At 46.7% G+C, this 27,961-nt stretch overlaps 1 protein-coding gene across 1 annotated transcript in view; it reads left to right on the forward strand.

Moving 5' to 3' along the window:
- Window positions 1–27,961, forward strand: part of LOC148477110 (disintegrin and metalloproteinase domain-containing protein 23-like) — a gene marked incomplete at its 5' end in the record, with an annotated part of 85,689 nt that overhangs the window by 28,721 nt on the left and 29,007 nt on the right. Inside the window, 9 exons of the mRNA XM_088457200.1 lie at window positions 3,215–3,286; window positions 5,515–5,619; window positions 6,515–6,595; window positions 10,266–10,316; window positions 14,826–14,889; window positions 16,610–16,715; window positions 18,883–19,002; window positions 21,922–22,090; window positions 26,435–26,546. Coding sequence (XP_088313326.1) covers window positions 3,215–3,286; window positions 5,515–5,619; window positions 6,515–6,595; window positions 10,266–10,316; window positions 14,826–14,889; window positions 16,610–16,715; window positions 18,883–19,002; window positions 21,922–22,090; window positions 26,435–26,546 — 880 coding nt within the window. The remainder of the gene's footprint in view (window positions 1–3,214; window positions 3,287–5,514; window positions 5,620–6,514; window positions 6,596–10,265; window positions 10,317–14,825; window positions 14,890–16,609; window positions 16,716–18,882; window positions 19,003–21,921; window positions 22,091–26,434; window positions 26,547–27,961) is intronic.

A 27,961-nucleotide genomic window follows, 5' to 3' on the forward strand; every position in this document is an offset into this window, starting at 1 on the left:
TGTAACATCCAGATAACAGGGATTGTGTGTATACTTGTGTACAGGGCTGTAAAATTTACAGTACCCCTTCTTAGAGCACTCTGGAGCGAGTTCTAAGGCTCATAATTAAGAAACATTTGGACAAAAGGTATTTCTGAGGATTTATTGGGAGAAAAAATTCGCCAAATATTTTGTCACCAGCTGGCGGTGTGCGATGCCAAATCAGATGAAGAGCAACACTTTACAGAAGAACGGGTCACCAGCCGCTGCTTTCAGACTTCTTGGCCACCCCGATCACCGGATCTCGCCCATACAACATTTGGTTATGTTTTTGTTTTTTTTTATGAACCAGGTGTATCAGGATGTTATTCCCTGCCAGGTCTGGAAAACAGTATTAGACACCATGTGCTGGATACTCTACCGGACATGTTACGTTCTGCTATGTAGAATGTTGTTCTTCGTGTAGAAGCTGTTGTTGACCGCAGCGGAGGACACATTGCAGAACTGTGTTGCTCTCCTAGTGATTTGTAGTACCATACTGCCACCTGGTGATAACATTTGTAACTAATACTGTTTCTTTCCAATGAACGGCTAGCACATCCTCTGAAATACCTGTTGTCCAAATTTCTCTTTGTTTTACGAGCTGTAGAACTTGCTCCAGAGGGATCCGAGTAGGATCATTTCAACATCCCTGTATATGTAAAGCAGGATTAATAGGCCTTACCCTCCTTCATCTTGCATGCCAACTGTTAATTTTTATTATAGTAGCATACACTTGATGGGTAAACAAAAAAGGCACCAAAATTTTGGCCAATAACCTTCGGTGATGTAAATCTGGAGCTGTGTAATAGCTTATGTGCAATGGCTGAATAACAGACATTGCAGGGCGTGAGGGCCTGACTCAGACCCGCTCGCGAGCGCTCAAAAGCGGGTCGATGGTGCCCTAGTGCGCATGTGCACAATGGAGGGAGCTCCGTCGTGCGCATGCGCAAGACCCGGGGGGCGACGGGGAAGCCGTCGCTCCAGGTCTCACACCAAAGGGGGCGTGCTGTCGATGTTGATTGACAGCACGCCCCCTTTGGTGGGCGTGGCTGCCAGAAGGAGGCGTTCCCATCGGAACGCCTACTGTCTGGGTCCGGCCCCACTGACATCACTAGTGATGTCAGTGGGAGTGATTTTGGCTCTGATAGAGCCAAAATCACTCCAGGGCTTGCGGTCACCAAGACCCTACCGCAGGGTCTCGTCGCAAGCCCGATGGTCTTGACCATCGCGACCATCATCATGGATGCTCGCATAAGCTGTGGGTGGTAACCCACAGCTATGCGAGCGTCCAAGAGGCCGCTCCAAGTTTAGGTAGGAGGGCCCTGATTCAGAGCGAGCGCTCTGGTCAGAGCGTCCGGCTCTGAATCAGGCCCTGAGGCCGGTGTGAACGGACTCTATGATATCCTCAGGTAAGTACGACTACAGATGTGTCCACATGCATCTTACAACCCTTCTAGTTGCGCCATGCCTTGACGTGACTCAGTAGCGCTCAGCGTCTTTTCGTGCGACTTAGGGCCTGATTCAGAGCTGAACGCTCTGACCAGAGCGCTCGCTCTGAATCATGGCCCTCCTACCTGTTTTTGGAGCGTCCTCATGGACCCTCGCATAGCTGTGGGTTACCACCCACAGCTTATGCGAGCATCCATGATGATGGTCGAGATGGTCAAAGACCATCGCGACCATCGGGCTTGCGACGAGACCCTGCGGTAGGGTCTCGCTGCCGCAAGCCCAGAGCAAAAGTCACTCCCACTGACATCATTACTGATGTCAGTGGGGCCTGACTCAGACGGTAGGCGTTCCCATGGGAACGCCTCCGTCTGGCCTCCACGCCCCCGGCACACCCACCAAAGGGGGCGTGCTGTCAGTCACCATCGACAGCACGCCCCCTTTGGTGCGAGACCCCGAGCGACGTATTTCTCGTCGCTCGCTGGGTCTCGCACATGCGTCAAACATCGACCCGCTTGCGAGCGAACTTCCCTCGTGAGCGGGTCTGAATGACCCCCTTAGTAACTTCAAATGCGTCTTATTTGCAAAATTATGTGAATAAGACACACAGGCAGCTTCTGATTAAAATGATATGTGGCATGGCTATTCCTATTCTCATCGCTGTGTGAATAAGATGCATTTGAAGGTAAAAAGTCGCACACATAGACGCTCGGCGCTCACGCGTTATGTTTAAGGCTACTTGTAGTGCATGGAACTAAGGGCCTGATTCAGACCCACTCGCAAGTGGGTCGATGTTCTGGACTGAGCATGCGCACGATGGAGGGAGCTCCGTCGTGCGCATGCGCCAGACGCGACGAGCGAAGGAAAGTCCTTCGCTCGTTGTGTCTGATCAAAGGGGGCGTGCTGTCGATGTTGATTGACAGCACGCCCCCTTTGGTAGGCGTGCCGGGGGCGTGCCTCCCTGTCGGGGGCGTTCCCACGGGAACGCCTCCCGTCAGAAGCCGGCCCACTGACATCACTAGTGATGTCAGTGGGAGTGATTTTGGCTCTGATAGAGCCAAAATCACTCCGGAGCTTGCGGTTGAAAACCTCAACCGCAGGCTCCGGCTCGCAGTTTCGATGGTCGCGATGGTCATGACCATCGCGGCCATCAAAATGCACGCTCGTATAGCCTGTGGGTGGTGACCCACAGCTATACGAGCGTCCAGGAGGACGCTCCATTTTCATGGAGGCCGGCCCTCATTCAGAGCGTGCGGCTCTGAATGAGGGCCTAAGCTGTATGTGGACATTTGTATTTCCTTCATTCTGGGCTGTGCGTTTCTCTAAATTCTCCTTTATCCTTTTATATAGACAGTTTGAAAGAAACGTTGATCACGTTAATATCGTTAGCGTTTAGCTGGGATAATTGTCCTCACCTTCAATCGTTTCCTAATGAGGAGTGGGCACTGCCAAACATTGGTGCAAGGACTGGCATGAATGTAATGTGCGTTACCAGTGCTCCAGGCAGTTTTCCTGTCCTGTCCAGTACAATGTAGTTCCTGGTGCCCAAATAAATAGCCGCTAGTGGTGCCTCTAGCTCCTGAGCTGCTCATTTTAGTCATTGGAAGTTACTGATTTTTATTGTGAAGTGAAGAAAATCTGCAGCTCCAGAGGCACAAGACAGAGTTATAGAAACCACTGTTGCTGCAAATAAATGAAGACGGGGCCATTGAATATTCTCTAATTTCATTTCACCTTTCTCAAACAGCTCTTTGAAGTGACAGAGTGCGGCAATGGGTACGTGGAGCCAGGAGAAGAGTGCGACTGCGGATCACGAACAGTAAGTCGCCACCGGCAAGGGTCATTTAGAGTGCTAGCTCTAAGAACATGTACATACATTTCAATAATGCAGTTTAATCAAGGAATTTTGATGTATATATTTATCTAAAGGTATTCGCGGTGGGAAGGGGGGTCCTGCAAATATTAAGCATCCGCAGGAGATATGAGGTTTTGCTATCCCCTTGTTTTCCACGGCAAAAGCAGCCAAATCTGTCAAATCTTCTTCTAACATGGGCTTAGTTTTCCAGGCACCCTGCGCACGCACATGCGCAGTTTCATGATGCATTGGCAGCGATCACTTCTAATACATCACAGGGGCAGGCTCCTATTGGAATAATGTTAAATCCTGGTGATCCTCATTGGCATATTCATTAATAAGCCCCTAGAGCACCTCGATAATTATGTATCCGCCTTGCTGTGATTTGCGGTGAGCCGAATATATATATATGTATGTTATGCAATGGCCAAGTCAATCCCCTGACCTGAATCTGATTGAGCATGCATTTCACTTGATGAAGACAAAACTGAAGGGAAAATGCCCCAAGAACAAGCAGGAACTGAAGACATTTGCAGTAGAGGCCTGGCAGAGCATCACCAGGGATGAAAGCCAGCGTCTGGTGATGTCTATGCGTTCCAGACTTCAGGCTGTAATTGCCTGCAAAGGATTTGCAACAAAGTATTAAAAAGTGAAAGTTAGATTTAGGATTGTTTAGTTTGTCCCATTACTTTTGGCCCCTTAAAAATCGGGAGGCACATATAGAAACCGTTGTAATTCCTACACCGTTCACCTGATTTGGATGTAATTACCCTCAAATTAAATCTGAAAGTCTGCAGGTAAAGCACATCTTGTTTGTTTCATTTCAAAGCCATTGTGGTGGTGAATAGAGGCCAAAATATGAGAATTCTGTCACTGTCCCAATATTTATGCACCTGACTGTATGTGTATTATATATATGTGTGTGTGTGTGTGTGTGTATATATATATATATATATATATATATATATATACATATACATACATACATACATACATACATATATGGTCTAGGCTCCCACAGCCAAACTACAAAAACTTTGGCCCTCATTCAGAGCCGTACGCTCTGAGCAGAGCGCACGCTCTGAATGAGGGCCGGGCTCCATTTTCATGGAGCGTCCTCCTGGACGCTCGTATAGCTGTGGGTCACCACCCACAGGCTATACGAGCGTGCTTTGTGATGGCCGCGATGGTCGAGACCATCGCGACCATCGAAATTGCGAGCCGGAGCCTGCGGTTGAGGTTTTCAACCGCAAGCTCCGGAGTGATTTTGGCTCTATCAGAGCCAAAATCACTCCCACTGACATCACTAGTGATGTCAGTGGGCCGGCTTCTGACGGGAGGCGTTCCCGTGGGAACGCCCCCGTCAGGGAGGCACGCCCCCGGCACGCCCACCAAAGGGGGCGTGCTGTCAATCAACATTGACAGCACGCCCCCTTTGATCGGACACAACGAGCGAAGGACTTTCCTTCGCTTGTCGCGTCTGGCGCATGCGCACGACGGAGCTCCCTCCGTCGTGCGCATGCTCAGTGCATAACATCGACCCACTTGCGAGCGGACAGCCGCTCGCGAGTGGGTCTGAATCAGGCCCTTTGTCTTCACAGTTTGATGATGAATATCAGACGGCCACATCGGTCCCCTAATAATGAATGGACTCATTACTTACAACATGTGGAAACTATTGCATGTAACTCTGAATCGGCTGCTGTATGTTTTTTAATTTTGTCCCTCTAAATTCTAAACAAGAACTGCTCACATTTATTGATGCAGTGCTCAGCGCGTAACTTGACATCACAATTGTGCGATCTCGGCTTTTGTGCTACACGTCCCTCTTACCTGGCTGTTGTAAATGATCCCCGCTGTTTACAATCCGATAAATGTGGTTTCCACCGGTGAAATACCATATAAGGCACAAGTTCTCAAACTCTGTCCTCAGGACCCCAAACAGTGCCTGTTTTCCAGGTATCCTCACAGAATCACCAATGAAATAATTAGCTTCGTCTGTGGATCTTTTAAAATGTGACAGTCAGTAATGAATACACCTGTGCACCTGCTACGTGACCTGGAAAACATGAACTGTGTGGGGACCTGAGGACCGAGTTTGAGACCCATATGGCATTAGAGGGGTCCATAAGCAGCAATTTATCTTCTAAATTTTTCTGATAATCAATGTCCGTGTTCCGCCTTTCTCATAGACAAAACATTTTACCCAGGATTGTGTTGGAGATTGCTGCAAGAAATGTTCTCTATCTAACGGGGCGCACTGCAGCGATGGGCCGTGTTGCAATACTTCGTGCCTGGTGAGTACAGGCTAGCCTTGCTGTAGTTACTATAATGTGTGATGCATAACTCTCACCAGGGAGGAATCGCTCATTGTAGCGCTGTAACCAGAGCCTAATGTCTGTGACTCGGAAATCAGACACCGGAGATTATAATGTATTAAATTATTTATTACCAGTTCTTTATATAGTGCACACATATTCCGCAGCGCTTTACAGAGACTGTTTGGCCATTCACATCAGTCCCTGTCCCAGTGGAGCTTACACTCTATATTTCTGTAATCAGAGCCGCACAATGTCATCCAGATAGCAGTGCACAGGCGTAGGGTCACCACCCGTCCGAGATTAATCAGGTCAGTCCGGTAATCAGAAAATATCCCTACACAGGTGGGGATTGTGAGCGGAACCCTCGGGTAGTAGCTAATTTCCTGGCAATCTACGAGGGAAATTAATTTAAATGCGCTATTGAATAGCGACAGGAGGGACTCGCGAAGCTATTCAATACACCGCGCTGTTCGGGCGCGCTAAGGATTTCTTCTCGCACCCCCCTGGGGATGCAAAGAGAAATCCGACCAAAGTGCCGGGTGCGCGGCTGTTTTTCTGCATAGCGCTGCACTAACAGCCGCGTGCCCGACACTTTGGTCAGAGAATGCCGGTTACTGCGCCTTCACAAGGGTGATGACCACGATAACCGGCATTCTCCGACCACACAGCGCACTGAGTTGAATAGCTTCGGGAGCTCACTCCCGGCTGCTATTCAATTCGCGTTGAATTGAATCGCCCCCAATGTGATATAGGAATGGTTGGTAATGAAATGTACATACTTCACTCCAATGCAACAATTGCATAAAGTATAACTGTATCTGCTGCACTGATGGAGATTTCTCTGCTTATAAATCCTATGCTGACCTTGTAGTTCCTCCCGCGTGAGTACGACTGTCGCTATGCGGTGAATGAATGTGACATCACAGAACATTGCACCGGAGACTCGGGCCAGGTAAGGCGTTCATTATATTATTCCATCACCTACAGCACAGGGTAGTGTTGGACACCACAAACTCTGATAGACTGTTACGTGCACTAAGGGGCATATTCAATTCCAGGCGAAAAGTCCCCTACTTTTCGCATGCTGGATTTTTCGCCTATATCGCTGGTTTTGCATGCGAAGAAGTATTGCGCGTGTGCCCGCTTTTCCCCCGAAAATGGGACCCCGCGAAACTCTAACATGTGAAAAGTACTGTCGGACTTGGGGAAAGCAGCCTGACCCCCCCCCCCCCCCAAAAAAAAAATGCACTGACATTGGGGATCACTCTAGATAACCCCGAATAGCCCTGCTGACGGTATTTGGGGTACTTTAATGCTCTCAATTGCTGCTATTTTGCGTCTTTGTATAAGTGGTGAAGAATAGCATTTAGCAGTTTTTTGGGCTCAAAATAAGTTAAATAAATAGTCCCAGCAAATTTAGGGTACCTGAAAATTTAAGTTGCTAAAGGTGATGTTTTAAAAATCTACCTTCCGCAAGCACCTGCAAACTTAGAAGCACCTGGTGCATACTTGGGGACCCCCTGGAGTCTATTTTGCTAGGTTTTAAGCTTGTCCCCCAACTTTGGACTTTTTTGCCCCCAAAACGAAAGTACTTTTTTGGGGTGTTCTAAAGACTTTTAGTCCCAAGGGTGAAGGAGGGTTCCCACAGCTTTGCACCCCAAAACCCCAATTCTGCATTTTTTTTCGACACCTATTCATAGGCAAAACTTTCGCAGGTCCCATTACATTGAGTTTCCGCAACGACGAAAACTCTTCGGAATTGAATACAGAGGAAACTATTTGCTAGGCAAAATTACGTCACTCGCGATACTTTTCCGCAGAAACTGACTTTTAGCACCTAATTGAATACGGCCCTAAGACTTTTACATACGCATTTTGCAGAACCCAATGTTAAATTATAAAGCAGATCACATTTACTGTATCTCAGTTGTCAGGTCTATATTCTCCCAGCTTGCTATAACAGCTTGCTATGCTCGCCTCTCTCCCAACTGAATATAATGGGACTACTAACGCGCTGCTGGAGGGACTGTGGGCCTTATTCACAGCCTGACGCTCTTTAAGAGCGCTCGCTCTGAATTAGGGTGTTTATTTTTTTTTTCATTGTTGCGGCCTCCTGGTGACCACCCACAGCTTTTGCGGGCGGCCAGGTGATGATCGAGACCATCGGGGCTTGTGACGAGACCCTTGTGGTAGGGACTCTTCCGTCGCAAGCCCCAGAGAGCTTCCTGCTCTAACAGAGCAGGAAGCTCTCCACTGACATCACTGGTGACGTCAGTGGTGCCTCCCACAATGCCTCCGTTTGTGTAGCCACCCCCCCCCGCTCCGCCTACAAAACGGGGCGAGCTGTCGATCAACATCGACAGCCGCCCCTTTTGTAGTGAGTCCCGGAGCGAGAGAATTTCTCTCTCACTCCGGGGCTTGCGCATGCGTGGTGCACGCGCCGCACATGCGCAGTACCCCACCATCGACCCGCTTGCGAGCGGGTCTGAATCAGGCCCAGTATTCACTGTGGTTTCTATAGAACAAGGTAACAGGAAATAAGGGAAAATAAAACCTTAAATTGTGAGCGACCACTGAAGCATTATAACCCAACATCCAGAACTAAGCAATAAACATAACAAATGGCTAAAACTTAATAAAGTGTGTGTGAGTGTTGCAGCTGGTATAGGTTTCGATGGTGCAACTGTTGGTGGCGTCTTTGGACGCACCAGGCGGTATTACAGCGTGCACGGACGCTGAAATTGATAGTCTCAGTTCTTGCACATTCGGCCGCACAAATGAACACAAGGAAAGGAGTTTGTAGCGGCATTTACATGAACTTGCAACCGGACAACCACCAATAGGTGACTCACAATCATACTGGAAATGCAGAATGATCATTCACTGATGCTTCATCTACTGTACATTGCCCCCCACACACTGTGATCTGTACATTGCTCCACACACACTGTGATCTGTACATTGCCCCCCACACACTGTGATCTCTACATTGCCCCCCACACACTGTGATCTGTACATTGCCCCCCACACACTGTGATATGTACATTGCCCCCCACACACTGTGATCTGTACATTGCCCCCCACACACTGTGATCTGTACATTGCCCCACACACACTGTGATCTGTACATTGCCCTCCACACACTGTGATCTGTACATTGCCCCCCACACACTGTGATCTGTACATTGCCACCCACACACTGTGATCTGTACTGTACATTGCCCCACACACACTGTGATCTGTACATTGCCCCACACACACTGTGATCTGTACATTGCCCCACACACACTGTGATCTGTACATTGCCCCACACACACTGTGATCTGTACATTGCCCCACACACACTGTGATATGTACTGTACATTGCCCCACACACACTGTGATATGTACTGTACATTGCCCCACACACACTGTGATATGTACTGTAAATTGCCCCACACACACTGTGATCTGTACATTGCCCCACGCACACTGTGATCTGTACATTTCCCCACGCACACTGTGATCTGTACATTGCCCCACGCACACTGTGATCTGTACATTGCCCCACACACACTGTGATCTGTACATTGCCTCACACACACTGTGATCTGTACATTGCCCCACACACACTGTGATCTTTACATTGCCCCCACACAAACTGTGATCTTTACATTGCCCCACACACACTGTGATCTGTACATTGCCCCCACACACTGTGATCTTTACATTGCCCCACACACACTGTGATCTGTACATTGCCCCACACACACTATGATATGTACATTGCCCCACACACACTATGATATGTACATTGCCCCCACACACACTGTGATATGTACATTGCCCCCACACACACTGTGATATGTACATTGCCCCCACACACACTGTGATATGTACATTGCCCCCACACACACTGTGATATGTACATTGCCCCCCACACACTGTGATATGTACATTGCCCCCCACACACTGTGATATGTACATTGCCCCCCACACACTGCTGGCTGCGGGAGGGGAGGGTTAGGGTTAAGTACTAGGGGGAGGATTAGGGTTAGGCTGCGGGAGGGGAGGGTTCAGCACTAGGGGGAGGATTAGGGTTAGGCTGCGGGAGGGGAGGGTTAGGCTGCGGGAGGGGAGGGTTAGGAGGCAGGAGGGGAGGGTTAGGGTTAGGCACTATGGGGAGGATTAGGGTTAGGAGGCGGAAGGGGAGGATTAGGGTTAGGAGGCGGGAGGGGAGGGTTATGGTTAGGCTGCGGGAGGGGTGGGTTAGGGTGATTTAAGATTTTGGTTAACATACTTACCAAAATCCATCTGGAATTCGACCGTCTGGCTGTCGCTGTCAGTATTCAGACCATGGGGATGCCATTCCCAAACCCTCTACATAAATGTACCGCTGCCAACACTTAGAGCAATAGACGGGTAATACACAGAGGGCAACTTGGAGGAGGAGAGAAGCTATAAAAATATAATGCAATAAGCAATGGAGACGTTTTGTTGAAGTTTACAAAAACATATAAACAGTTAGTAACTAACAATATATCTGCACAATTAAAATGTATCTATTTATAGGAACATCTCTGTATTTTTCCCATCTAAATTGTTTCCATTCAGTATACAATAATATAATTTTGTTTTCACAGTGCCCACCCAACCTTCGGAAACAAGATGGCTATGCCTGCGATTCAAACCAGGTAACCTGATGAGACCCAGTGGTATTTGTACTGTCTATCAATGTTAATTAACACTGAGGGGGCCATTTAGTTCTAGGCGATGGGCGAAGTGCTATCATATTCACAGGTGCGCTGCCATAACTCGTGGTGATGTCCAGTGACAAATTACAGAGGTGAATCAGATCCTAATATGCTGCCCTGCGAATGCACTATAGCCCTAGTGAGCACAATGTAAATAGTGTCCCTATAATACAGCCATGGCCAAAAGCTTTGAGAATGACACAAGTATTGGTTTTCACAAAGTTTGCTGCTTCAGTGGTTTTAGACCTTTTTTTCAGATATTAATATGGTATACTGAGGTAACATTACATAAGTGTCAGATGTTACTATGGTATACTGAGGTAACATTACATAAGTGTCAGATGTTACTATGGTATACTGAGGTAACATTACAGCATGACATAAGTGTCAGATGTTACTATGGTATACTGAGGTAACATTACATAAGTGTCAGATGTTACTAAGGTATTCTGAGGTAACATTACAGCATGACATAAGTGTCAGATGTTACTGTGGTATACTGAGGAAGCATTACATAAGTATCAGAAGTTACTATGGTATACTGAGGTAACATTACAGCATGACATAAGTGTCAGATGTTACTATGGTATACTGAGGTAACATTACATAAGTGTCAGATGTTACTAAGGTATTCTGAGGTAACATTACAGCATGACATAAGTGTCAGATGTTACTGTGGTATACTGAGGAAGCATTACATAAGTATCAGAAGTTACTATGGTATACTGAGGTAACATTACAGCATTACATAAGTGTCAGATGTTGCTATGGTATACTGAGGTAACATTACAGCACTACATAAGTGTCAGATGTTACTATGGTATACTGAGGAAGCATTACATAAGTATCAGAAGTTACTATGGTATACTGAGGTAACATTACAGCATTACATAAGTGTCAGATGTTGCTATGGTATACTGAGGTAACATTACAGCACTACATAAGTGTCAGATGTTACTATGGTATACTGAGGTAACATTACAGCATTACATAAGTGTCAGAAGTTACTATGGTATGCTGAGGTAACATTACATAAGTGTCAGATGTTACTATGGTATACTGAGGTAACATTACATAAGTGTCAGATGTTACTAAGGTATTCTGAGGTAACATTACAGCATGACATAAGTGTCAGATGTTACTGTGGTATACTGAGGAAGCATTACATAAGTATCAGAAGTTACTATGGTATACTGAGGTAACATTACAGCATTACATAAGTGTCAGATGTTGCTATGGTATACTGAGGTAACATTACAGCACTACATAAGTGTCAGATGTTACTATGGTATACTGAGGTAACATTACAGCATTACATAAGTGTCAGAAGTTACTATGGTATGCTGAGGTAACATTACAGCATTACATAAGTGTCAGATGTTACTATGGTATACTGAGGTAACATTACAGCATTACATAAGTGTCAGATGTTACTATGGTATACTGAGGTAACATTACAGCATTACATAAGTGTCAGATGTTAGTATGGTATACTGAGGTAACATTACAGCATTACATAAGTGTCAGATGTTACTATGGTATACTGAGGTAACATTACAGCATTACATAAGTGTCAGATGTTACTATGGTATACTGAGTTAACATTACAGCATTACATAAGTGTCAGATGTGACTATGGTATACTGAGGTAACATTACAGCATTACATAAGTGTCAGATGTTACTATGGTATACTGAGGTAGCATTACAGTATTTCATAAGTGTCAGATGTTAGTATGGTATACTGAGGTAACACTACAGCATTACATAAGTGTCAGATGTTACTATGGTATACTGAGGTAACATTACAGCATTTCAGAAGTGTCAGATGTTACTATGGTATACTGAGGTAACATTACAGCATTACATAAGTGTCAGATGTTACTATGGTATACTGAGTTAACATTACAGCATTACATAAGTGTCAGATGTTACTATGGTATACTGAGGTAACATTACAGCATTACATAAGTGTCAGATGTTACTATGGTATACTGAGGTAACATTACAGCATTACATAAGTGTCAGATGTTAGTATGGTATACTGAGGTAACATTACAGCATTTCAGAAGTGTCAGATGTTACTATGGTATACTGAGGTAACATTACAGCATTACATAAGTGTCAGATGTTACTATGGTATACTGAGTTAACATTACAGCATTACATAAGTGTCAGATGTTACTATGGTATACTGAGGTAACATTACAGCATTACATAAGTGTCAGATGTTACTATGGTATAGTGAGGTAACATTACAGCATTTCAGAAGTGTCAGATGTTAGTATGGTGTACTGAGGTAACATTACATACAGCATGACATAAGTGTCAGATGTTAGTATGGTATACTGAGGTAACATTACAGCATTACATAAGTGTCAGATGTTTCTATGGTATACTGAGGTAACATTACAGCATGACATAAGTGTCAGATGTTACTATGGTATACTGAGGTAACATTACAACATTACATAAGTGTCAGATGTTACTATGGTATACTGAGGTAACATTACAGCATGACATAAGTGTCAGATGTTACTATGGTATACTGAGGTAACATTACAGCATTTCAGAAGTGTCAGATGTTACTATGGTATACTGAGGTAACATTACAGCATTACATAAGTGTCAGATGTTACTATGGTATACTGAGTTAACATTACAGCATTACATAAGTGTCAGATGTTACTATGGTATACTGAGTTAACATTACAGCATTACATAAGTGTCAGATGTTACTATGGTATAGTGAGGTAACATTACAGCATTTCAGAAGTGTCAGATGTTAGTATGGTGTACTGAGGTAACATTACATACAGCATGACATAAGTGTCAGATGTTACTATGGTATACTGAGGTAACATTACAGCATGACATAAGTGTCAGATGTTACTATGGTGTACTGAGGTAACATTACAGCATTACATAAGTGTCAGATGTTACTATGGTATACTGAGGTAACATTACAGCATTACATAAGTGTCAGATGTTACTATGGTATACTGAGGTAACATTACAACATTACATAAGTGTCAGATGTTACTATGGTATACTGAGGTAACATTACAGCATGACATAAGTGTCAGATGTTACTATGGTGTACTGAGGTAACATTACAGCATGACATAAGTGTCAGATGTTACTATGGTATACTGAGGTAACATTACAGCATTACATAAGTGTCAGATGTTACTATGGTATACTGAGGTAACATTACAGCATTACATAAGTGTCAGATGTTACTATGGTATACTGAGGTAACATTACAGCATTACATAAGTGTCAGATGTTACTATGGTATACTGAGGTAACATTACAGCATTACATAAGTGTCAGATGTTACTATGGTATACTGAGGTAACATTACAACATTACATAAGTGTCAGATGTTACTATGGTATACTGAGGTAACATTACAGCATGACATAAGTGTCAGATGTTACTATGGTATACTGAGGTAACATTACAGCATTACATAAGTGTCAGATGTTACTATGGTATACTGAGGTAACATTACAGCATTACATAAGTGTCAGATGTTACTATGGTATACTGAGGTAACATTACAACATTACATAAGTGTCAGATGTTACTATGGTATACTGAGGTAATATTACAGCATTACATAAGTGTCAGATGTTACTATGGTATACTGAGGTAACATTACAGCATTACATAAGTGTCAGAGGTTTTTATTGACAATTACATTAAGTTTATGCAGAGAGTGAATATTTGCAGTGCTGACTCTTCTTTTTCAAGACCTCTGTAATTCGCCCTGGCAGCTGTCACTCACCTTCTGGGCCACCTACTGACTGATGGCCGCCCATTCTTACCTAATCAATGCTTGGAGTTTGTCAGAATTTGTGGGTTTTTGTTTGTCCATCCGCCTTTTGAGGATTGACCACAAGTTCTCAATGGGATTAAGGTCTTGGGGAGTTTCCTGGCCATGGACCCAAAATGTAGATGTTTTGTCTCCCAAGCCACTTAGTGATCACTTTTGCCTTATGGCAAGGTGCTCCATCATTACTCACCAAACTGTTCTTGGATGGTTGGGAGAAGTTGTTCTTGGAGGATGTTTCAGTACCATTCTTTATTCATGGCTGTGTTCTTAGGCAAAACTGTGAGTGATCCCACTCCCTTGGCTGAGAAGTAACCCCACACATGAATGGTCTCAGGATGCTTTACTGTTGCCACACGTGTGTGTATGTGTGTGTGCGCGTATGTGTTTTTATATATATATATATATATATATATATATATAGATATAATACTGCATTTGGCTGTCTGTGAATACCAGTGTCATCAATGTGTAAACAAACCATTTGCTGGTAAGACCACCTCCTTTCTCCTAACACCCCCCCCCCCCATAAGGGGGGACCTATTATTACATCTTTCAGGTGTTATTTTGCTGCTTTATAAACATGTTCTGACCACATAAACTATTTCTTAGGGACGCTGTTATAATGGTGAATGCAAGACCAGAGACAATCAGTGCAAACACATCTGGGGGCAAAGTAAGTGACTGTCTCATTCCTCTGTGACCTTTGTGTATTTGCAGCGTCTCGCAAAGGTGCTTTTCCACTTCTGTGAGTTGGTAGGTGCAGTTTCTCTACCGCATTATGGCCCTCATGCAGAGCCGCTCGCAAAAAGCGAGTGCTCGTTCTGAATGAGGGCGGCCGCTTTTTTTTTTTTTTTTAAGTTTGCTTCCTGGCCGCTTGCTAAGCTGTGGGTGACCACCCACAGCTTTTGCGAGCGGCCAGGTAATGGTCGCGACCATCGGGCTTGCCACGAGACCCTTGTGGTAGGGTCTCGTCTTCCGCAAACTCTAGTGAGCTTCCGGCTCTAATAGAGCCGGAAGCTCACTACTGACATCACGACTGATGTCAGTAGGGCCGCCCACAAACGGTCGGCGCTCCTTCAGGAACGCCTCCATTTGTCCAGCTAACCCCCACCCCGCCTACAAAGCGGGGCGAGCTGTCGATCAACATTGACAGCCGCCCCGTTTGTAGCGAGCCCAGAGCGATGGGCATGTCCCCAGTGTGACGAAAAAGGGGACACAGCTCGCTGGTATGGCATTTCCCGTAGGGCCCACACTTTGACGCAAGGCCCCACCCCCGGGCAAATGTCCCTATTTATGCTTTACAGAAGGTGGAGGTATGACAGCGAGGGGAAACAGGAGAATGGTCCAATGCAGACAGAGCTCAGAGCGTCATTCCAAAGCCTTCCTGCTCCCTGCATCATGTACTGTGGTTGCCATCATTATAAGTCATTAATAGCATCGTGAAGAAAAAAAGGCAAAATAGTAAATATTTTCATGATTTTTCTTATCCCAATTTTTCATGGGATTGCTGTTTAAAGCTTGTATGCACTGTCAGCGATATCTATGATCACAAGATCGGTAACTTACAAAGTGTAAGACAGCACTTCGGAATTTAGCCCAACTGAAAATCAGTGTGCCTGGATTTCCACCAAAGCCACTGGTTTTACATCGCAAGATGGTGGCGGAGAGGAAAGCAGGTGCACTGGTGTATCTATACTGGGTGTAGTGTGTGTGGTGCGCACGGGACCCTGGGCCTGATTCAGACCCGCTCGCGAGCACTGATGTAGCCCAAGTGCGCATGCGTACGACGGAGGTGGATCCGTCGTGCACATGCGCAAGACCCGAATAACGACGGCCAAGCCGTCGTTATGGGTCTCGCACCATGGTGATTGACAGCACGCCCCCTTTGGTGGGCGTGCCGGGGGAGTGGCTGCCCAGACGGAGGCGTTCCCATGGGAACGCCTACCGTCTGGGGCTGGCCCCACTGACATCACTAGTGATGTCAGTGGGAGTGATTTTGGCTCAGATAGAGCCAAAATCACCCCTGGGCTTGCAGCAGATAAGACCCTACCTCAAGGGTCTCGTCGCAAGCCCGATGGTCGCGATGGTCAAGACCATCACGACCATCATTTTGGCCGCTCGCTTTAGCTGTGGGTGGTCACCCACAGCTATGCGAGCGGCCAGGAGGCCGCTCTTAAATTCAAAGGGACAGCCCTGATTCAGAGCCATGCTGGACCCAGTGCCACACATCCTGCACCCAGGGTAGGCTGGCAGTCTCCCAGTCTCATCCAATATGCTGTCTTGCACTTCAGCATCTCATTATGCCACGTGCACATGCCCTGGTAGTGATGCCCGCTGGCCGGCAGAATCCCTATTATCACATGTCCGTCATTCTTCTATTCTCACCTTGGCAGAAGCTGCTGGTTCAGACAAGAACTGTTATGAGAAGCTGAATGTGGAAGGCACGGAGAAGGGAAACTGTGGGAAGGACGGAGGTAACTGGCTCCAGTGCACCAAACAGTGAGTAACAAAAGCTGCTGACGTCAGCAAATAACCGTTACGTTAATGGTTTCTCATCAGTGAATATTAAAAGATATTAATGGTAGTCACTGGAGCTTCTTAAGCTTGGGTCATATAACCAGGAAATATTATTTAACCATCATTTAGCCTAATTACGGAGTCTGCTCCTTACGGGGGAACATTTTGCTTTACATTCCGTTTGTTTTTTTCCTTTTCTGCTCATATTGAGATTAATGCAGAGTTGAACGCGAGATTGCGCGCAGATATTCAGTATGCTGGGATGCGATCATCTCTGTGACGACACCGCCCCTATCCAGCCTTCGTCATTATGAGCGTGCAGCCCCTATGGCCAGAGATCTATCCGAAAACAGGCGCAGCTTTGCGTACGCGATACTCTGCATACTGTAGACCAGGGGCTGGCTGGCAACTTTTAGCCTGGGGGGCAAATGCATGCAGGCGGCCCTGGCAGAGGAGTAGCGTCTGTGTGTCCGAAGAATATGTGTGCTACGGCGCCCCCCCCTCTAGTGTTCCAGGGAGGAGGCGGGTCCATATGGGATTAATGTAAGGTAAAAATAAAGATTGGGCAGCCCCCTGTCGTAGTGCCCATATGCAGTGCCCCCGTGTGCCACAAGAGAGAACACCCTTATGCAGGCCTCCAGTAGTGCCCCCAGTAGTAGTCCCCCTCCTTGTAGTGCCCCCAGTAGTAGTAGTCCCCCCTTTGTAGTGCCCCCAGTAGTAGTAGTCCCCCCATTTGCAGTGCCCCCAGTAGTAGTAGTCCCCCCCTTTATAGTGCCCCCATTAGTAGTAGCCCCCCCCTTGTAGTGCCCCAAGTAGTAGTCCCCCTCCTTGTAGTGCCCCCAGTAGTAGTAGTCCCCCCCTTTGTAGTGCCCCCAGTAGTAGTAGTCCCCCCATTTGCAGTGCCCCCAGTAGTAGTAGTCCCCCCCTTTATAGTGCCCCCAATTAGTAGTAGCCCCCCCCTTGTAGTGCCCCAAGTAGTAGTCCCCCTCCTTGTAGTGCCCCCAGTAGTAGTAGTCCCCCCCTTTGTAGTGCCCCCAGTAGTAGTAGTCCCCCCATTTGCAGTGCCCCCAGTAGTAGTAGTCCCCCCTTTGTATTGCCCCCATTAGTAGTAGTCCCCCCCCTTGTAGTGCCCCCAGTAGTAGTAGTAGTCCCCCCCCTGTAGTGCCCACAGTAGTAGTAGTCCCCCCATTTGCAGTGCCCCCAGTAGTAGTAGTCCCCCCTTTGTATTGCCCCCATTAGTAGTAGTCCCCCCCCCTTGTAGTGTCCCCAGTAGTAGTAGTCCCCCCCTTGTAGTGTCCCCAGTAGTAGTAGTCCCCCACCCCCCTTGTAGTGCCCCCAGTATTAGTAGTCCCCTTATAGTGCCCCCAGTAGTAGTAGTCCCCAGTAGTAGTAGTCCCCTCCCCCTTGTAGTGCCCCCAGCAGTAGTGCCCACTTGTAGTGCCCCCAGTAGTTTTAGACCCCCTCCCCCTTGTAGTGCCCCCAGTAGTAGTAGTCCCCCCCTTTGTAGTGTCCCCAGTAGTAGTAGTCCCCCACCCCCCTTGTAGTGCCCCCAGTATTAGTAGTCCCCTTATAGTGCCCCCAGTAGTAGTAGTCCCCAGTAGTAGTAGTCCCCTCCCCCTTGTAGTGCCCCCAGCAGTAGTGCCCACTTGTAGTGCCCCCAGTAGTTTTAGACCCCCTCCCCCTTGTAGTGCCCCCAGTATTAGTAGTCCCCCCCTTTGTAGTGCCCCCAGTAGTGCCCGACACCACCCCCCCCCAAAGTCTATTTGCACATCCTTGAGGGATCCTCGTTAAACTTACGTACCCGTTGCCACCCTGTTGCGCCCCTTTCCATTTGCAGCTGCAGCTGATTCGTATCTGACCCTGGGTTGCCAGTAGATGTGTCCGCTCGGCTACAGAGCATGCGCCAAGGGAAAACGCATCCATGTCACATGTGCGTCTGATGGAGCCAGAATCGCGCTCTCACATCATGTCTCCCGGGTCCCATTCTTCCTCTCTCTCTGTCTCTTCTCATCTCCTTATTCCCCGATTCCCCACTGTTGTCAGCCACCGGATAACGCTGTTCGCACTGTATGTACAGAATGTCATTTGTATGATTAGACGCAGAAATACTGTATTGTAGCAACAATAATGTTTTTTTTTCTTCTTTTAGCGACGTTTTCTGCGGGTTTTTACTTTGTGCAAACGTATCTAAGATTCCTCGCATTGGCAAATTAGAAGGCGACATCCCACCGACATACATCAACTACCAGGGGAGGGTGATGGACTGCAGGTAGGTCATCTCGTTTTTACACAGGCGCTGTCTCCCGTTTCCGTTATCTTTGCGCTCTCAGGGGGTCAGTTGTGCAGCGCAAAAGCACCTCAGATTTTTGGAGGTTTTTATGGAACCAGGTTTACGGGGGCTCTGCAGCTGGCGCAGGCAGAGGGTGAGAGTAGGGCGGAGCGAAGGTGTTACCAGCCAAGTACTAGGGGCCTGATTCAGAGCCGGACGCAAGTGGCTGCTCGTTCGCTCCGAGCGATGTTTGCCCAACTGCGCATGCGTACGGATCGTAATACGCATGCGCGAACCAGTCAGTGCGGCCAAAAATCGCGTGCTCGCAAAATTGCAAATGCCTGCTATTTTGAGTGACAGAATGAGGCGTATGTGGGTGGTAACAGGGGAAGGTGCTTGAAAAAGGGGAGTGGAGATCCGAACGCAGGCGTGCTTAAAGGTCAAAACGGGCGTTTTAAGGGTGTGCATAATTAATCCAGCAGCGTCATTGACCACATCACTGGGTTATTTTATAGTCAGAACTGCTCGCAAAATTGTGGTAGCAAAAACCAACCACAAGAATAGCGAGCAGTTCATACGCTGGTCGATGTACTCGATTGATCTAATAAATAGCGGACATGACGTAGGATGCGAGCGGCCAGGGGGCGTATTTTTAAAAAAAACGGCCGCAAGTTTTGTTCGCTCGTTCAGACCTAGAGGCGTGAACAGACCGCAAACAGCGAATGGTTCATTTGAATAGCCACCCCTATTTTCTGAACGAGCGAGCGCAAATAGCGACCGGCTCTGAATCAGGCCCTAGGTGCGGTAATGTTCAGTCTTATGCGGCAAAATGTTGTGGAGAGGAGATATGATCAGGGGCAATTCTTAGCATGTGGTGGTGTCATTTCTACTCTCATAAGGGCTTGAACTCAATGCCCACTTATTCACCCCTGCTTACCACATCTGTCTAATTTGGCCCTTCCTGCCACTTTGCTAACCCTTGTATCTACCCAGTACTGCCACTCAGGGCCGTAACTAGGAGTGTGCAAGTGGTGCCATCGTGCAGGGCTTGGGCGCGGCTCCTGTGGTTTGCAGGGCACCTGTAGCCAGGAGCGCTACTGCAGATCTACCCGGAGACTCCGAGGGATGCCACAGACAGACACCCTGCAGCCTGTGGAGCTACCCCGAAGCACCATAGCACCAAGCAGTGCCTCGGCCCCCAGGCAAGACAACAGGAATTTAGGGGGCAGTGGTGAGACATGGCGCACGGCTTTCCTGTTACGTCGCTGCCGCGCGTCAGTGCTATTCCCACATTAGCAACTATGCGATTGTGGTTTTACTATTTCTTTTCATTATGTGTCAGTTTTTTTTTTAATATGCTCCCAACTGTTACTAAGGGGAAAATTTACGAAGATGGGAGTTCTATTAAGAAGTGGTGTTGCCCATAGCAACCAATCAGATTCTACTTCTCATTTATCTAGCACCTGCTAGAACGCAGGTTCTCAAACTCGGTCCTCAGGACCCCACACAGTGCATGTTTTCCATGTCTCTTCGCAGAACCAAAAGTGAAATAATTATAACCACCTGTGGATATTTTAAAATGTGTCAGTGAGTAATGAGTACACCTGTGCTCCTGCTGGGTGACCTGGAAAACGTGACCTGTGTGGGGTCCTGAGGACCGATTTTGAGAACCACTGTTCTAGAAGATAATACCTGGAATCTGGTTGCTATGGGCAACATCACTTCTTAATAGAACTCCCATATTAGTAAATTTACCCCTAAGACTGTTACTTGTTTAAACCTGATTAGAATTTTTGCTCTGTACGGCGCTGCAGACATTTATGGCACCTTATAAATAAATACTAATAATAATGAACCCAGTTTGAGCCTCCATGTTGTTGGAGAAGCACATTCCCAGCGCACTGACTAATGCATTCCTCCCAACATTTGGAAATTACAAGGACGGACAGGTCGCTTGCGCGACCAAAAAGGGAGTGTGGCTTATAGCAAAATGGGTGGAGCCTATGGAAACCGGGGCGGAGCCTTGCAGCTTCCCCCGTTTTTGTCACTTTGGGGGAGTGCTCAGCACTCTCTGAGATGCTGGGCAGCCCCTCCAGGCAATCTGCACACATGAGAACAGATGCCGCATGCATGCACACGGCATATGTTCTGCTCCTGCACACCCGCTGCTCTGCTATGCAGAGCAGCAGTTTGTGCTCTCCTCAACTTTCCCCCCACTGTGCGACACTGTGGCCCACGGGTGGGACAGCGGGACAGTCCCAGAAAAACGGGACTGTCCTGCTGGATGCGGGACAGTTGGGAGGTATGCTAATGTAATAGGAGCCACCACACTCCTGTGAGTAATACAAGATATTTTTGATACCAAACCAATTATTCAGGTGCATTTCTTCTTGGTTGAGTAGGCTATGAAGTAGCCGTATACACGGCCGGACTGTCCATCTGGCAATTCTGACAAATGCCAGAGCGGCCGATGGCCAAATGGGCGGGTCCGGCTATGAGAACGCCTGGCTGAGCAGCTCTGCCTCCCGACGCTGTGCTAGGCTGGCATGCTTAGATGGGGGCATGCCGCAAGGCCACACTGCCGTAACTCATGGCTCCCCCCTTTTCTGTGTGGGGCTGATGATGTCAGGGCCTAATAATAGCCCCAGTCCGTCCCTGGCTGTGCGGATTAAAATGCCCTGGACGGAAAAGTGCAACGGAGCAAAACCAAGATGCTTTGCATCTCATATTGGGTGTTCTCCGTACATCTCAGTGTCCTTGTATGTGTCCACATTTCTACATCTCTACATCTGACAAAGTTTTGTATATGTCTTTTCCCCAGTTGCCCCAGTATTAGTTGTCAGCTGTCTGTCTATATATTTATCTACAGTGTCATTGTAAGAGCACAGAGTAATGTATGCAATGGTCTCTTGTTACCAGCGGTGCTCATATTCTGCTGGATGATGAGACCGATATGGGATATGTGGAGGACGGAACGCCCTGTGGTCCATCCATGATGTGCTTAGACAGGAAGTGTCTGTCTATTGCTTCACTGAACATCAGTAGCTGCCCAATGGGTTCCAATGGGAAAGTCTGCTCTGGACATGGGGTAAGTACCAGCTGTGGGTATTTGCAAGTGGCAGGAGAAAGAACATACTGCATAAAAGAGCTAAATGTGGTTCTGTGTATGTATATATGTGTATATACTGTATATATGTGTGTATATTTGTGTGTGTGTATATATATATATATATATATATATACATATATATATATAAATAAAGGGGTTTGGAAAGAACAGGTGCCTGATAGTGTAGTATTTAAATTAAAGTGCACATGCTCATATATAAAAATGTGCGTACCAAACAGAAAACTGTTTAAGCTTATCTGAATATTAATGTGTTGGTTCCAGTCGATGGGATGGACCTCGGAGTCTGTTGACAGGAAACCTTGGGGAATCTGCTCAGTTCAAGCCAAATATGATATGAAATATAGTGTATTACTTTTTAAACTGTGCATGTGGATAGAATAATAGATTTTGCATACCAGAAAGCACTGAATAAATGCCATGTAATTCTCAATTCCTGCTTATTCCTTCTATATCCCTTAGACCTCCCTCAATATTCGCATGGATGGGTTTATAAGCTTCAAACCAAGCAGAAATGACCCATCGTCAATGGTAATTTACAAGAAGGAATTAATTACAGCATGACAGGGGGGGGGTATATGGGATACAGGAAAACAAATGATGAAAAAGATAAATAAAAGTAAAGACAAATACTTATCTTTTTTATAGCAAAAAGTCCTTAGTAATGCCTAGGAACATCCACATTCAGGAGAGGCTGGTGATGCAGATCCAACGCGTTTCGTCTCTGAGAAAGTTTTCCATCAATTGTTTTCCTGTATCCCATATATTCCCCCCACCACCACCCCCGTCATGCTGTAATAAACTCCTTCTTGTAAATTACCATTGACCATGGGCTTTGACAATGTTATTTATAAATATGAAAGTTGTATATATTTCCCTAATCGTACACAATGTACAGTAATGTGAGTAGACAATGGCCCTCATTCAGAGCCGTACGCTCTGAGCAGAGCGCACGCTCTGAATGAGGGCCGGGCTCCATTTTCATGGAGCGTCCTCCTGGACGCTCGTATAGCTGTGGGTCACCACCCACAGGCTATACGAGCGTGCATTGTGATGGTCGCGATGGTCGAGACCATCGCGACCATCGAATTTGCGAGCCGGAGCCTGCGGTTGAGGTTTTCAACCGCAAGCTCCGGAGTGATTTTGGCTCTATCAGAGCCAAAATCACTCCCACTGACATCACTAGTGATGTCAGTGGGCCGGCTTCTGATGGGAGGCGTTCCCGTGGGAACGCCCCCGTCAGGGAGGCACGTCCCCGGCACGCCCACCAAAGGGGGCGTGCTGTCAATCAACATTGACAGCACGCCCCCTTTGATCGGACACAACGAGCGAAGGACTTTCCTTCGCTCGTCGCGTCTGGCGCATGCGCACGACGGAGCTCCCTCCGTCGTGCGCATGCTCAGTCCATAACATCGACCCACTTGCGAGCGGACAGCCGCTCGCGAGTGGGTCTGAATCAGGCCCAATGTTAGTTATAAATATGAAAGGTACATAGTAAACAAATCTAGACATAGGGAGTACCCAGTCCCAGACCAAGTTAGTGGTATTTATAATTATGGCTATAATGTTCACATTGTACATATTGCCAGTCGGCGTGTCAACATAACGTTTTTCTACTGTGATTGCACTAACCAAATCCTAAATCTAAATCTGTTATGTCGATACATTCACTGTCGACGTAACGTGTGTGTCGATATTGTGAATGTTGACCTAGTGACTACATCCCGCGTAAATGATGTTTGTTCATATAAAGACGGTAGACCTCATATTCCGCAGAATGACTTCAGGAGATGGAATCTTATTAAATACAAAGATCTCCACCTAAGTCCTTTTATAACTTTATTTATCCGATAGGAATCTTCTGACCTGTAATAGTCCAAATCAGAATCGCTAATAGTCACCGATGACCTAATATAGCTGCAGCTTCTAATGTGTCAGTGAGCAGGCAGCCAATCGGACACAGCTGCTGGTGCCATCATCATCATCGTCAACATCATAGTGTATCTTTACATCAGCCCCCCGGTATCCGTAAAAGACGCACCCCCTAAGAAGCATACCTGGAGATGCGCCCAAGCTTCATTTGCAGGGGCGTATCTAGGGGTCTGAGAGCCCCTGGCAAGCTAAGGGATAGCGCCCCCCCTCTCTCTTGCATTTTCCCCTACCACACAGTAGGGGGGGGGGTGTTCAATAATTATATATATATAATATATATATATATATATATATATATATATAGACATACACACACACAACATGCTTACAAACACACACAGCATACATACACACATAACATACACGCATAACATGCTTGCAAACACACACACACACAGCATACATACACACATGACATACTTCCAAGCATACATACACACATGACATGCTTACAAACACACACACAGCATACATACACACATAACATACTTCCAAGCATACATACACACATGACATTCTTCCAAGCATACATACACACATGACATGCTTACAAACACATACACAGCATACATACACACATAACATATACACAACATACTTACAAACACACACGCAAGAGACTGACCTGTTAACACAAACACACACCCCCCCACCCAACCAACACTAACAAGAGACTGTCACTGACCTGTTAATACCACACACACACCACCACCCCCTACCCTGCCAACACTAACTAGAAGAGACTGACCTGTAACCTCTCAGTGCTGTGCCCGCCCGAACAGCTCCTCGATCCCTTGCACTGGGAGATAAGTCACTGCACCATGCGGGAGCCGAGGGAGGCAGAGCAGAGCTCACAGCAGGGTGGTGGACAGATCCCCTTCCGTAGATGTACCTACTGAAGGGGATCTATATACACAACCCTCACAGCAGCAAGTGAGGACAGCCGGGTGCGCCGCTGATATACACCACAGCGGGCACCCGGCAAACAAAACTTGCAGCAGCAGCCGGGTCAGCATTCTGCGCTCAGTGTGGCTGTGGCCACCCGCACCCTACCTACCTATCCTTTCCAGCGGGTGCCCAGCACACCATAACCTATGTGTCCACAGCACTGCAGAGCGCATCTATTGCTATGGTGGCACTGCCAGGAGGCGCCCCCTGGCGCCCGGCGCCCCTGGCAAGTGCCATCCTGGCCAAAGTATAGGTATGCCCCTGTTCATTTGCTCCCATCTTCAGGGCGGGTGCTACACTTACGGTGCCCAACTTAGGCCTTACTACCCCTGTTTCTCCCCTGCAGCTGGATAGGTACAGAAGTTTGGCGCACATGCACACTATGGATTTAGGAATATAATGTACTCCTTATAAATGGACTTAAATCCAACTGTAGATAAGGTCGTCCTTTGTGTTTAATAAAGAAAAGTAATTGTATTGCGGCCATTGGGACAGCTAGCCTTTCCCTTGTTTTCATTAATTGTTTTTTAGTTAGTTGTGTTGTCGGGGGGGGGGGGGGGGGGGTGGGTAGCAACAGATTGCGTGCGCACAGTCAGTCGAGTCACTTAGCACCGCTTGACATTGTAACCCTCTTCCTTAATTTACACTGTTTGCCTGATAAGTGAAATGTACACCCCATCTGCTGCTGTATGAGATGCATCCACAGAGCAGATTGTGGGCCTAATTCCCAGTTGGGCAAAAAGTGCCGCCAGATCTGTTAATGCCATGAGAAGGCCCTCTTCATGCTAGGGATGGCCATCGACCATCAATGGTTAACAACCCATCAACTATTATCCGCTGATAGTAGATGGTTTTGCCATCGATGGTGGAGATCCAATTGTTCATAGCCATCGATAGCACAGAGCTACCTGATTTTTTTTTTGCCTACTTAGCTCCGAGACATGGAACATAGCTCCACCCCGAACATGATCTGTGATGCCCCGTTCCCACCTCTTATTGGGCTGTTGCTCGGGAAGTAATAGACCAGGGTTGACCATCAGTGGATGAAACCATCATTGGTTCACCTGTCGATGGTTTCATAACATTGAGGTTAACCACCAATGGTACGTTCATTGGTGACCATCGTTGGCCATCCCTACTTCCGCCCACTGGTTTTCCATCTACAGCCGTGATCATTAGTATCAGCACTGGCACCTGCCCCATGATGTGTGCAAAAGATCTGTCTGAAACAGGCCTCTCGTCTCTGTCTGCACACATCAAACAAACGCGGAAGGTGCGCATGCATGGCGAAGCGCATGTGCCATCTGCTGATCACCGCAAAAAGTGTCCGCTTTGGGGCACGCATCCGGCTCAGAATACGGCTCTCTGCCTTTAGACTTATCAACCCCAATTTTCTCGCTTTAATACTGTCTGGTTGCTTTTCAGGTTTGCAGCAATGAAGCCACCTGTATATGTAGCGCCACTTGGGCCGGAACGGACTGCAGTATTTATGACCCAAAGAAAGAAGTTAACAACAAGAAGGATGACGTGCCGAAGGGTCTGTGCTATTTTGTATCTCACGTACCTTATCATGAAGCATACGAAGTCGCATTATAGAGGGAGATATTGCCATGGAGCCAATGTCATAGACCTGCACTTTGTGAGAGGTTCCGGTCAGGAAAATCCTTTGCCATTAAATTACTTTCTGTAGCGTCCTGCTCAGTGGTGACAGCTGCGGATGATATAGAAAAGACAGCAGGTGTCAGAAATTGGGTTTAAGTGACACTTTTATTAGTTATGATGTAAAACACCTCCGTCTTAGTCATAGGGCTAAATAACTTTTCTAGTTTAAACTTTATCTTCGTTAGATATTTCCATCTATTATCCATCTATTATCCTGTTATATTTTGGAAGCTGCATTAAGGTATAGCAAAATGCGCTCCAGGAACTGATATCATGTAACAGCTAAAAAATTTCAAAATCAGAAATTCTGAATGCAACTTATGATGTTTTCTAGTAAACTTTACTTGAGTGATGTTATGACAGAGGTCCTAAGGGCCTGATTCAGAGCCGGACGCTATTTGCGCTCGCTCGTTCAGAAAATAGGGGTGGCTATTCAAATGAACCGTTCGCTCTTTGCGGTCTGTTCACGCCTCTATGTCTGAACGAGCGAACAAAACTTGCGGTCGTTTTTGGAAAAATACGCCCCCTGGCCGCTCGCATCCTACGTCATGTCCGCTATTTATTAGATTAATCGAGTACATCGACCAGGGTATGAGCTGCTCGCTATTCTTGTGGTTGGTTTTTGCTACCACAATTTTGCGAGCAGTTCTGGATATAAAATAACCCAGTGACGTGGTCAATGACGCTGCTGTATTATGCACACCCATAAAACGCCCGTTTTGACCTTTAAGCACACCTGTGTTCGGATCTCCACTCCCCGTTTTCAAGCACCTTCCCCTGTTACCACCCGCATACGCCTCCTCCTGTCACTCAAAATAGCTGGCATTCGCTATTTAGCGAACAAACGATTTTCGGCCGCACTGACTGGTTCGCGCATGCGTATTACGATCCGTACGCATGCGCAGTTGGGCAAACATCGCTCGGAACGAACGAGCGGCCGCTTACGAGCGGCTCTGAATCAGGCCCTAAGTCCCAAGTCTGTATGACATCAAAACACAAAAACAAAATAAAAACAAAAACAAGAGAACAAATAAATCCTCACTAATCTATGAGAGGTGCAAAAACGTACAGATTGTACATATAGGAAAAACTCTTTAAAATGATAATGATAAACAATGAGGAATAACCAACTGAGCAAACTAAGCATATGCTTATAGCAGGCTCATAAATGCTAAAAAGTCAGGTAATGTGAAGTAGATGAATAATGTCTCAAATAGAGGGTGGCGTCCCACACCTCTATACTGTGTCCCACACCTCTATACTGTGTCCCACACCTCTATACTGTGTCCC

Source organism: Taudactylus pleione, unplaced genomic scaffold (assembly GCF_031769625.1).
Source record: "Taudactylus pleione unplaced genomic scaffold, aTauple2 ptg000746l, whole genome shotgun sequence".
In the NCBI taxonomy this organism is placed as follows: Eukaryota; Metazoa; Chordata; class Amphibia; order Anura; family Myobatrachidae; genus Taudactylus; species Taudactylus pleione.